A 13834-nucleotide genomic window follows, 5' to 3' on the forward strand; every position below is an offset into this window, starting at 1 on the left:
CCGCTATATCCTTTGTTCTTTATATCCATAATTTTTTCATTTTATAGTTCACTCTATAATTCTTTTGCTCGCTTTATCTTTCATTCATGTCTAATCGTTTGCGCTGTTAATTGTTTTTTCGCTCTATCGTTCGTTCTATCCTTCTTTCTGTCATTGCATTGTTCTCTCCATCCTTCACTCTTTTGTTCTGTCCTTCACTCTCTGTTGTTCTTTCCTTCGTTCTATCTTTTGCGCTATCCTTCATTCTGTAATTCTATCTTTCATTCTTTCTTTCTATCGTTTGCTCTATCCTTTGTTCTATAGTTTGCTCTATCTATAGTGGTGTGAAAAAGTTTTTGCCCCCTTCCTGTTATTTTATTTTTTGCATACGTCACACTTAAAAGATTCAGATCATCAAACTAATTTTAATATTACACAAAGATAACCCGAGTAAATACAAAATGCGGTTTTGAAATAATGATTTGATTTATTAAGGGAAAAAAGCTGTCCAAACCTGCCTGGCCCTACGTGAAAAAGTAATTACCCCCTAAATCTAATAACTGGTTGTGCCACCCTTTGCAACAACAACTGCAATCAAGAATTTGCGATAACTGTCAATGAGTCTTTCACGTCGCTATGAAGGAGTTTTGGCCCACTCTTCTTTGCAGAATTGATTTAAGTCAGCCACACTGGAGGGTTTTCAAGCATGAAAGGACTGTTTAAGGTCATGCCACAGCATCTCAATTGGATTTAAGTCCGGACTTTGACTTGGCCACTCCAAAACCTTAATTTGGTTTTTCTTGAGCCATTCAGAGGTGGACTTGCTGGTGTGTTTGGGATCATTGTCCTGCTGCATAACCCAAGTTCGCTTGAGCTTGAGGTCACAAACTGATGGCCGGACATTCTCCTTTAGGATTTTCTGATAGAGTGTAGAATTCATGGTTCCATCAATTATGGCAAGTTGCCCAGATCCTGAAGCTGCAAAGCAGCCCCAGACCATCACACTACCACCACCATGTTTTACTGTTGGTATAATGTTATTTTTATGAAATCCTGTGTTGGTTTTACGCCAGATATAACTGGACACACACCTTCCAAAAAGTTTAACCTTTGTCTCATCAGTCCACAGAATATTTGCCCAAAAGTCTTAGCGCCTTTGTGTTATTTTTGGTCAGCAATGGCTTTTGCCTTGGAACTCTGCCATGGATGCAATTTTTGCCCAGGCTCTTTCTTATTGTTGAATCATGAACACTGACCTTAATTAAGGCAATTGAGGCCTGCAGTTCTTTAGATGTTGTTCTGGGTTCTTTTATGACCTCCTGGATGAGTCGTCGTTGCGCTCTTGGAGTAATTTTGGTAGGCTGGACACTCCTGGGAAGGTTCGCCACTGTTCCAAGTTTTCTCCATTTGTGGATAATGGTTCTGACTTTAGTTCGCTGGAGTCCCAAACCCTTAGAAATGGCGTTATAATAACCCTTTCCAGACTGATACGTCAACCATTTTGTTTCTCATCTGTTCTTGAATCTCTTTAGATCGCGGCATGTGTTGCTCTATAAGCATGCTTCACTTTGTCAGACAGGTTCTATTTAAGTAATTTCTTGATTCAACAGGTCTTGCAGTAATCACGCCTGGGTTCGTCTAGTGAAATTTAAGCTTTCTAAAATAATGTGGTTAATCACAGTTCTTTCATGATTTAACAGGGGGGGGGGCAATTCATTTTTCACGTAGGGCCAGGTAGGTTTGGACAGCTTATTTCCCTTAATAAATGAAATCATAATTTCAAAACTGCATTTTGTATTTACTTGCATTATCATTGTGTAATATTAAAATTTGTTTGATGATCTGAATCTTTCAAGTGTGAAAAATATGCAAAAAAAAACAAAAACAAAAACAGGAAGGGGCAAAAACCTTTTCATGGCACTGTATCTATCTATCTATCCATCTATCTACCTACCTACGCCCGATTAATTTCCTGATGAGATTTTTACGATTTTTAAATAAATCAAACCATAAACTTTGCTACTCTCAATTTTCATGTTGAATATCCTGGACTCATTTTGATTATGACAAACAGCCCTTATCTTGCAGCCAAAAATTTTAAAACAAACTTGGGGTTTAAAATATCCAAATATGTGTTCCCTGTCTCCTACTGGGACAACAGATAAAGTGAGTGACACCTAAATCCAGCACCTGATCGGGACGGGTTAATGATGGGGCCACTGGCCTTCACTCCACACACATCGATTTCAGGAGAGGCCTCTGAGAGTAAAGAGAAAAGTGCCGTGGTGTTAAAAGGATTTGCTTCTTCAGTAAATCAATGGAGCTCTCGACAGAACGGTCACCGGGGAGGTGCTCGGTCATGCGGGCGAGAGTGGAAATGGATTTTACCAGAAAGTCACGCAGACACATTTGCATGGCTACAAGAGGCAACTAAAAAATAGTCTCCGTCAAAGGCAATTCACTTAGGACAGCCAGTTGAGGAGTCAATACAAGATTTGCTAAGATTTATTCTGGAGGAAAAATAGCAGCTGGTCAATAAATGGGATGCCTTACGTACTGTATATAGTATCAACACAGAACAATGACCAAAACATTTAGCTTTTTCCTAGCATAAAATGCTATTAGTAATTCTGTGTCACCCTAATGTCTGGCTTGAGATAATTTAGGGAGTGGAAAAGCATAGTTGGGCCTCATATTCATAAAAAGGAATTCAAATAGCAATGGCTTTCTGCAACACTATTAATACGCATCTCTCTGTCCTTCTGAAGAAAAAGCAGACAGTCCTATCAAACGCAGCCTGGCTCTACAACAGATCTTATAGTTACTCTAAAACGCTTTTCGGTGCAATAACGTCATCACAATAGATGAAAACAATTAGTCTGACCAATTTTTTAATATCTAAACCAACCATCTAAGCAATTAAGCATTGGTAAGACCGTTAAACCAGCAGTTGGCATGGCAGCTAAAGACTCTGCGGTATTCAAAAGCTTAAGCCTTCAATAAATCAGCAGTGAAACGTTTCTGCTTATTTCGCACTGTGGAAAGAGATAGAGTACAGGCCAAATTTACTCAATTGTTTGGAGTTCCCAGATGGACTTTATAAGCAAATCCCATCCACATACTGAATCAAAATAAAAACTCAGGGCCTGGGAAAGGGTGGCACTACTGCTGGACCTGAGGAGTGCATGTGTTTAACCACACACCGCATGCTAGTTTGGCTGATGGCTAGTTCCCTCATGCTTCCCCAAAACACTTCCATAGCCCTTCGGCTGCCTTCATTATGGAGGAGGATGAATCAAAGTGACCACACCACAGTCATTAAATTCTCTTTATTTATCAGATAGGTTGAGAAGAGCTAATGAGAATCAGGGCGGGACTACCAAACATACTCATTAAAAATGCTTAAATAGATCTGAGTGGGAACAGGGTATATCAAAGCTTAATAAATGTTCAAGTCTGTACTTGAGTAACCATGTATACACAGCCACATATCAGGGCCCTAAATTGTGACTCAAGTGATCTAATATAAGAAAATGTGTGTGACAATTAAAAATAAATTTTCCTGAACACAAAAACAAACTGTGAGTTACAATGTCGGAGTTGCAAAAAAAAAAAAAAAAGAGACTCTTATAAACTGGAAAATTACTCTTATGAGTCGGTCAAAACTATTAATGAAACCTGTGACTGATTCAGACTAGGGGTCAACTGATTATCGGTGCCGATATTAAGCATTTTTATGCTTATTGGTATCTGTCATTTTCAAAACAGATTTGCCGATAAAATAATTTAAAAGCATTTAAAGAAAGTTTCTGTCAGAGAACTGGTTATTCTTAATTTTAAGATTAATTTTAATTTTTACACCAGACATGCGGTTTATATCTGTTCAAAATATCGGTTATCAGACTACTTGATCTGTAATAATCAGAATCAGCATCGGGCCTGAAAAACAAACAGGTCGACCCCTAATTCAGGCTTGGAGGCAATACTGAGTTTATAACTGACTCCTTTACTGAACTGAGAATAATTTTTGGTCCCATTCAAAATGAACTGATAAACTTTTGTGATATTTATTTTAGGTTAGTGAGACTTACATCAGTCTGTTTACTGACAGGTTGTCACATATTTACAAGAAACATTTCAAACACAGTTTTGTTTAAATAAATCAATAACAGCATTCTAAAACAATTAGATTAAATTTAAATATTTAACAAATATATTACTGGTTATAATTTAACAAAGTGTGCAACTGTAAGGTTTCAACAGACTGTAATGGGAACTTTTTCAATCACTTGGAAGTTTTCTTCCTAAATCAAAAATATTCTTTAAAAAGAGACTGATATTAATAAGGCAAAATATACAGCAAGGATAACTACAGTAGCAGCATCAAATTAGAACTAATTCATACTAAATCATCTGGAAAAAAGTGTATATTACGTAATTTGTCAGTCTGTGTGTGTACTAAAACATAATTCATGACTGTTAACTGTTGTTAAAACATAAGTAAGAAACTTTATACTCAATGAAGTGAAGAGTTGCGGAACGATCAGCTTTATTGAGTCATACTACCATTTGTCATCTAAAAAGTAGTTTGGCTCCTAAAATTTTCATGACAGTGATTTTATTTAATTTTTTTGCCTGGAGCCCTGAGCATCCATAGTACATACACATAACAGAGGGCATCAACAGTAACCACTAAAGGAAGTATATCACATGCCAAGCATAAACATAAGGAGCTTTTACCATAACACCACAGGAGAATATCCTAAATCTTATAGGTGATGTATCTGACCTTCAGGCTGCACTTTACACCAACCACTTTCCACACACATGACTGCGCAACAGCCCCCAGGGGTCAGTGCCTGTGCTCGTGGGCCACTTTACATTTCATTAGCTGTGTATTTACCGCACTTATCAAGCAGCTGAGACATTCCATAAACACTTTAGGGAAGGAGCACAGAAAGCCCTTTCAGTCCCACCAGGGAAGCTGGGTAAGCCCCAGAGGGGGATCAGGGCAAATAGCAGAGGAGCAGTGGAAAGTTAAACTTTGTATTTTTACGGTCTTGTCTGCTTGATATTATCACCATAAAGTTCAGTTTATTTAATTGTAAAAATGTACAAATACACGTTCCTCAAAAGCCTGTCACATATCATATGATTTTTAAAAAAGTAATGTATAATCAAGCAAATTAAATATCATCAAGTATTATTAACAATATAAAAGTTAAATTTCCATGATAAAAATAAAGATTTTATTGCAAGATGGCACGTGCCACAACCTGAAGGTGGATGTTTTTTGTTTTTTTTTGCCTTTTACTTCCTAAAAATGTATAAACTAAAGTTCTGATAATTGATTATTTTATAATTGATGAATTCATGTTGATAATTCCGAATCTTTAAAAATGTGCACATCAACTATGATACAGCTAGCTTTAGACCAGGGATCCTCAAATCTGGCCCATGAGATCCACTTTCCTGCAGAGTTTAGCTCTAACCCTAATCAAACACACCTGAGCATGTTAATCAATGTCTTCAAGATCATTAGAAAATCACAGGTAGATGAGTTTGATCAGGGTTGGAGCTAAACTCTGCAGCAAGATTGGCCCTCCAGGGAAAAAATTGAGGAACCCTGCTTTAGACGGTTAACATCAATCAGGAATCTGAAGACAGGCAAAAGGACAAGACAGTCGTGGTAGTATTGGGAGGCAGCCGAGGGTTATGATATTACTGTGAATCACGGGGGACCAACAGAACAGAAAAAAAGACAAAGAAAATTAGGTCTGTGAGGTTACGCTGCTGGGGGGAAAATGTAGGAGAGTAGTCCAGTAGCAGACGAGAGGGACTGGTGCAGAATTAGAATGGGATATTTAATTGTACATGCTTGTTTCTCCAACTATTAATTTAAGGTCACATATGCAAACATGAAAGTAAAAATAGTAGAAAAAAAAAAATTCTAAAGTTTGGGGTTGGTAAGATTTTTTGTAATGTTGCTTAAAGGTTGCATTTATCAATTTAAAAATACAATAAAAATAGTAATATTGTGACATTACATTTTAAAATAGCAGTTTTTTATTTTATTATATTTTAAAATGTAATTTATTCTTGTGATAAGAAAGCTAAATTTTCAGCAGCATTACTTCAGTGTCAGAAAGCTTTCTGATATGCTGATTTGGTGATCAAGAAACATTTCTTATTATTATCAATGTTGAAAACAGTTGTGCTACTTCATATTTCTGTGGAAACAGTTTAGGACGCTTTGATGAATAGGAAGTTCAAAAGAACGGATACAAAATTGAAATTTCATAAATGTCTCTGTCACTTTTGATTAAATTAATGTGCCATTAAATAAAAGTATTAATTTCATTCCAAAAAAAATAAACAATTGTAGATTTTTTTAGAACGTAACTTTAGAACGTTAGTGTATTTTTATGTCAAATATCCGGTTTAATCTGAAATACCCACATTATGAAATTGGAAAGGGTTGGGAAGACATTTTAAAACCAACAGAATCCACAGGAAGCCAGAAAAACACTGATTTCAAACTCCAGAAAAGCCAGTTCTTCAGTGTCCATTTGAAGTAACAACACCACTGAAATAGTTTCATGATGATGCCGTTTACTCTTGCCAACAGGGCCTCATTGCAACTCTTTCCATCATTGACATCGTCCTCTGTAATCAAGAGACTATTCTGCCTTTGTGACATAAGCAAACAGTATGTGAAAAGGAAGAGGCTGTTTTGGTGGCCCACAGATAGCAATTTTCAGACTTGTGTCAGTCATATCTGTTTGTTGAGGAAGTTGTTGAGATTTTTTTTCCTTTTGCAGGTGTTCCTCTTTAACAGAACACACTGTAGTGTTATTTTAACAGACATACTTTAGTAAAGGTGGACACTCCGAGAAAAAAACAACAACAAAAAAAAAAAAGGACAGACCTTCAATATTTCCTTTCCAAACTTCCTGTTTTAATACAGGAAAGCAGATCTTGTCAAATCATTCCATGAGGTCTTTATGGCCACATATAAAACAACTTTTTAGAAAGCAGCCAATTCCCCAAGAACATAAATGATTTTAAATGTGTTGTGACTGTTTCTTCCTATATATGGTTTTACTTCTGTGCTGCATAAAATAACACCAGTGTGTTTGTGTAAAGTGGGAAACTCCTCCCATTAAATGACAGTGAGAAAGATGTGCTCTTTCCCCTGCAGCTGGTGATGGTGGTGCAGGGCTCTCTGAGACCTGTGCCAGCTGGACCCACGCCAGCCTGGCCTCAGCCCTGCCCCCATTTGCACAGCCTGACCCCCAGGACAACAGGTGACACACAAACAGTCACACACAGAAAAAAGGCCAGTTAGTGTGTCTTAGGGCACTGGTAGCGCAAGATTACAGCTTAACAGACCACATAAGTAGACTGTTTGAAAAGAAGCAAATTACATGCAGCGGTTGCTACTGCTGTCAGACTTTATGCGCACATGGTGCACGTTTGATGTTGTACGAGTGGTATTTCTGATGTTGAGGCATTCGGTGGATTTATGGGCTCTGGTAGATGATAAAACGGTAAAACAACAAGAAGTATAAGAGCCAGCAAATACCTCTCGCTATTTCCAAAGCCTTACTGAATGTGAATCATAGATTCTGTTTGCAAAGCCTCAAAATAATCAAGAATTTTACAAAAACAACGTTAGACTAAAGATAAAGTGCATTACCACCTGTTATCAGAAAGCATTTCCATGCAGCAGGGATGTGCGCCATTCAGAATTTAATTTAGAATGTCTTCTAAATTTCAACAGAAATTCTGAATTTGAGGTAACAAACGGGATAAAGAATTTAAATTTTAATTTGAAATTCAAATTGGTTTTATTAATTTTGTTTTATTTAACTGGTTTGCACTCTATCTGCCATGTGCCTTATGCCACTTTATCTATCTCTTTCTTTATTTTTCTTCAATGTCCTCATTTGTATATCTGTATAGTTGTATGTACATATGTTTAAACTGTATTTATCTGTATTTGAACGTCTACTGTCAGTGTCTTAAATGTTAACTGTATGTACCAAGGGTCTGAGAGTAACGCAATTTCAATTCTCTGTATGTATGTGCCGTACATGTGGAAGAATTGACAATAAAGCAGACTTGACTTGACAACATGTGGTGATGTTGGTGCTGATTGACAATTTTTTTTAAAGGTTTTCTGACCCCGAGACTCTGCAATTTTTTTTTCTGCAATTCTCCAGCTGTGGTCCTTGGAGAGTATTTAGCCACTCAAACTCTCCTCCTCATTGTGCATTAGGAAGATATAGACACACGTCCTCTTCCAGGCAGATTCATAACATTTTATGTTGATTGTAAATTCTTAATTATTGCCCTGGTGGTGGAAATGGGAATTTTCACTGCTCTAGCTCTTTTCTTAAAGCCACTTCACTAATTTGTGAAGCTCAATTATCTTTTGCTGCACATCAGAAATATATTCTTTGGTTTTTCTCATTGTGATGGATGATTAAGGGAATTTGGGCTTTGTTTTCCCTCCTATTTGTATTTCAGTGAAACAGGAAGTCATGGCTGGATAATTTCATGTTCATAATCACCCTAGAGTGCTCAAAATTGTGAATATGAATGGGAATATACTTCAGAGATATTTTACTCAAGAATTTCTAGGGATACCAATAATTGTTTCCAACGCGTATTTGAGAAAAAACATTTATTTCATAATGAGATTTTCCCCCATTTGAAATTATTATTATCCAATGAAAGGTTAGATTTTTGTGAATTTTTTAAATAAAAGATCAAAAGGATTAACAATGCAGATTAATTTTCACAACCTTCTTTGATCATATTTACCAAGCCTGAAAACATCTTCTAGCCAGACTTTTTTTTTTTTAGCTCAAGCCAGCATGCAGAGTGAACTCAAGAGTCTGTGAGGACTTTAACAAAGGACTGTTTATTTTAATAACACAGGCAGGATTAGGTTGTCTGCAAGGGCCGGTCTGTACCTAAGAGGTGACTTTTAACACCAAACAGTAAAACTATAAGAACCATCTGATCTCCTTCACTGACTGGTTCTGTCAGCACAATGCCCACAAAGACAACCTTAAACAAATTTTATCATGACAGCAATCACCTTTTCACTGCTGTGAATGAGGTGGATTCTGAAACATGAGTAAAAAAAATTACAGTTTTACCACAGAGGAGGTCTAAGGAAAATTTTTACTGTGGGTGTTACCTCAAGAGATTTTCACCAAACGTCTTTTCCTTGTTGCGAAATAACCTCTGGCATGTATCAGTCACTTTCGTGACTATAGACAATGTATCACGCTTATATAAGTATGATTAATTCATATTAAAATCCTGCCTTGAGGATTTTCAGAAATATCAGGGCAGTTACCAAAGACTGTGGCACAGCATGTGCTTGTTTGACAAGCGCACGTGGCTGCAGTGCCCGCTGATGTTTACACAAAGGAGGGGCACTAGGTGAGCGTGACTGAGAATTTCGAGGACTAAAATCTGCGCATCACACTCTCTGATCACTTTCTTTCAGGGTAACAGCTTTAACGGAGACCGTTTAAACTATTGTATCTTGCAAGACTCGAAAGTGCAGTTTTTGAACAGCTCGAGGGCACAAGATTAATTAAGATTGCAGAAAAGAATTTGGGGAAAGCTTAGAGACCTAAGGATTAGTGACAATCCTGCCACTAAAACACAACTTTACACTGATCATTTGCAATTTGTTTGTGGCGTGCTGAGTTTGCAGCTCTGTGCTCTCTCTGCCTGCTTACGTAACTAGAGCTTGGACTGAGCTGATGAACTGTTTTCTGCTCGAAAGGAGAGAAATCTGCTCTTGGCTCTGAAGTCTTCTCTCAGTTCCTCTACTTTTTGCCAAATTGCACTTAGAAAATTTAACAGAGTTACTGGCTTCTTGACTATTTCATAAGACATTAAGATAGTCTCCAATTGTAAGCTATAAAGCAAAGAAAACACATAATAAAACGAGATGTGAACTAACATGAGCAATGCAATTATGATGCATTCAGCTTGATCTAGGTTTTATCATTACTGAGCTCTTGCGAAATCATGTAACACTAATGTTCTGTTTTGAGACTCTAAGGCCCAGTTAAAATGGCTTGATATGACATATCTATATGATTTGAATTCACTATAAACAAAATTTCTACTTGAAAACATACTTCAAATGTTCTCCGTGAAAAATAGACATTTGAATTGGGGTCATTGTTCATGTTTTTGAAAGAATTCTCAACAAGCTTGCATTTTTTTTTTTTTTTTTTAAGTAACTGTTTTGTATTTAAATATATTTTAAAATGTAGCTAATTTATTCGGGTGATGCAAAGCTCTTCAGTGTCACAAGATCCTTCAGTAATCAATCTAATGTGCTGATTTGGTGCTCAAAAAGATTTCTTATTATTCTCAAAGTATTATAAAAAAAAGTATTATAAAAGTATTCATTTCATTTCATACCGTCTCTGGGACCCAAAATGAAGTCAATCTAAACAGAACATGAGTGTTCAAGTTGCTACACCAGTTGCTGCATGTTCAACCGAATGATTGTTAAAAGGAAACTGTTAAAAGCCAAAACTATGAGTGCAAGACAGTTTCATACTGACACTTTGCTACAAACAGCATCTCTTCTTTGCATTGTGATGACTTGCGAATTAAGAGGAAAACCAGACAGAATGGCTACAATAGCCAACATACCATTTGCATTGTGACCATACATTTAAATGCATTATAGCTCCCATTCACAATAAAGATCCATTCTTTGTGTTTCCATTCAAACCAATATAATCACAGATGTCTGATCGTTTAGTCCAAGTGACATCTTCAGTTCCCCTCTTAATTTGTTTCTTGTAATTAGCCTTTTGCCCCTCCCCCAACAAAAAGCTTTGCTAAATTCACCATGCTGAATGACCCCTTTAGCTTAATTATCCTTAGGCAGGACAACAACACTAATGTGAACTGATGCATAAATGCTCTGAGTGGACAGAGAGTGAGCGACTGCGCTGCCTCAGGCCACTCTTGGTCTCAAACGCTGCAGATCCGACCAGTCGTATCATGCCAGCGAGATAAGGAGCAGGAGAAACCACATGGAGAGCTCACATAAAGAAGATAGAGGGCTAGAAATGTAGTTGGAAAAATAAAAACACCAAATTATGGATTTGCTTCAATTTATATTATAGCTCAGGGGTTTTCAATCTCTTGTCCAGGTGTTGCTTGAGGATAGTGGGAAATTTGACAGAAAAAAAAAGCTTTTTATAAAACATTCTTAGGTCAAAAAGTTTTCCTATTATTCCTTTTTATATTATTATAATCCCACTGTGGGACAGTGAAATCCTAAACAGACACTACAGTACATACAAAAGTAAACACTGTAAGAATGTTTTCTTACCCAGATCTCCATGGAAACTGTTGTTGAAGTTGTCAGAACCTCCATCAGCAGGCCAGATCTTGCGGACACCAACAACATTGGCGTCAGAGAGCGCTAGCTGTTGCTTGAGCCGCTTTTGGGACTGTGGGGTAGGGGGGCTACCACTCTCAAAAGACTGCTGGGAGTGCTGGGATGGAGAGCGACTCTTCTCTCGGTACATTCGGTAGGCGGTGGGGCTCGGGGACACGTGGCTGGACTGCCCTGAGGAGAAGTCTTCTTCGCTGGACGTCAGGTTTTCATTAGAACTGCAATCCGGCGTGTATCCATCCTCAAAACTTCCAGGCGAGTAAGACCGCCTGGGCCAGGTCAAGTGCAGGTCCTCTCCGTCTCCCATAATGCCCCCAACATAAACAGTCGTATAGGCCTGACAGTCTGACTGATGCCAGTTCTGCTGAGGTGCTCTTCTTCCATTAAGTCTTACTGAACTTTCCTTGAGGAACCCAGGGTTTAGATCAGGCTCCTCGTACTCACAGTTGTAACCACTGTCCATGGCTCTTTCATGGGGCTGCTCTGGTTTACGGACATCCCCAAAAGCAGTGGACAGATTACCTGGGACAGAATGCAAAGATCTCTTGCGCTCCATCTGCATAGCTTGACTGCCCAGACTACTTATTTTCTCCGAGACGTCTCTATCATTGACCCGAACAAGACCTTTCTCTTGGTGGTACTCCATGTTGACGTAGTAAGGTCTCTCGCTTTTCCCCTCTCCAGATGTTTGAGAATTGGCTCTTCTGATACGTTCAAAGTTTGACCGAAGCGCAGCGACTCCTAACCCCGTGGTGACCTTCTCCTTTGGTGGAGATTCTGGAACGTCATCTGCCTCATGGTGCGCAGATCCACGTCCAGCAATGGGCCTGCGTGGAGCTTCAACGCTCCTTTTTTTGTATGGAGACATCCCGTCAACTTCTCCATCTCTGTTTTTCTGTCTGTCCAAGTCTGAGACATCACATCCCACCACCTCCACACAAGGCTGAGACTCATGGCTGTCCTCTGCCGCAGTTGTGTGCTTCAGTTTGGCTGGGAGACACCTGCTTCCATCAGCTTTCTGATGATGGGTGCCCGCTGGCTTACGCTCACCTTGTGAGACCCTACTGAAACCCCATCGCTGAGAGTCATGGCTTCTCCTCTCCTTGGCCAGAAGCGTTTGTAGGTAGATCATTCGAAAGCGCTCCTTGTTCACTTCCATCTCCAGACACCTAATAGAGTTTCGGCATTTCTCCAGCTCCTGCTCAATGTCTCCAACAGAGTTCAAAGACATCTCAGGAGCATCTGAGTCAGGGAACTGAGCTTTCCACGCTTCCACAAAGCCAACAGGTTCTACCATGATTGCTTACTGCTGGTTTACTTTTTTTAAATTGCAAACAAATTACATGTTAAAATCCACTTGTTTGTAAGAAAATACACCCAGAGCCATGCTGATTTATAACTTCATATTCGACTTATTCGACCTGAACTTGTCCTATGAACATGCAGAACATCATCTCAACATCTGATAAACACTCACTCAGCTGATCTTGCACAGATACACAATGTTCTCCATAAAGACAAAAAGCAGAGCTGAAACATCCATGTGCACTTCAAACATCTATTGACATCCGTGTTTCATGCCATTTAAATGGCAAATGATGATAGTCCCGTTCTTCTCTCAAACGTCCGTATTTCTCAGGGATACGCTGTACTCTTGCAGGGTTTCCACTGGCATCGCTGACTGTCTCTGCTCTCAGTCTCTCCCTCGCACTCCGTGCTTCTGAAGGAAGAGGTGGGACTAGACGAGTCCATGATAAATAGCGACTGCACAGACAATCTCAGTTTAAAGACACAGTCTCGGTTATTCAGGAACAAAAAAAGTAATCTAAAGTAATGAAAAAACTGTTTGCGACGCTTAGTTTATTGTCCAATCTGTCTACTCGTTACTGCAACCGCCAAAGCGAATTCACAGAAATCATCGTTGTAGCCTATCGAATTTGCTGAATTTATCGAATTGATATGATTGTTTGATCATTTTAATTACAAACCAGATATCAGTTACCTCACATTTTAAGACTCTATCAATATTTCTGAAAAATGTAACTTCTGTAAAATATTTAAACGTATGTTATTGTAAATACACCTGACAGTAGGATTGTAAACTTCTGTGGCATTGTGTAGCGTCTGTCATGTGAACTTGTCTCCATCTAGAGTTTCTGTGTGGAACAGCAGTTTGATCGTTTTGACTGGAGTCATAAAGTTGGCGGCATCAACTGAGCTATTGTCCTATTTCCACCTGAAAAGGCCAAAATAGATCAAAGTGAGTGCATATAGAGCTACACAGATTTTACACCTGAATCCTGTTTGCAGGAAATTAATCAACAAATGACAGTAAAGGCATTTATAGTGTTAAAAACTATTTAAAATAGGCTATATGCAGTTATTTTAAAGGATCAAAGA

At 38.4% G+C, this 13834-nt stretch overlaps 1 protein-coding gene across 1 annotated transcript in view; it reads right to left on the reverse strand.

Moving 5' to 3' along the window:
• LOC306849858 (breakpoint cluster region protein-like) overlaps positions 1-13567 on the reverse strand; it is a 42574-nt gene extending 29007 nt beyond the window's left edge. Inside the window, exon 1 of the mRNA XM_079385224.1 lies at positions 11369-13567. Within this exon, the coding sequence (XP_079241350.1) occupies positions 11369-12731 (1363 nt within the window). The 5' untranslated portion in view covers positions 12732-13567. The remainder of the gene's footprint in view (positions 1-11368) is intronic.
• Between the last annotated feature and the right edge of the window lie 267 nt (positions 13568-13834).

This window comes from Barbus barbus (genome assembly GCF_936440315.1).
Source record: "Barbus barbus genome assembly, chromosome: 29".
NCBI classification, from domain to species: domain Eukaryota; kingdom Metazoa; phylum Chordata; class Actinopteri; order Cypriniformes; family Cyprinidae; genus Barbus; species Barbus barbus.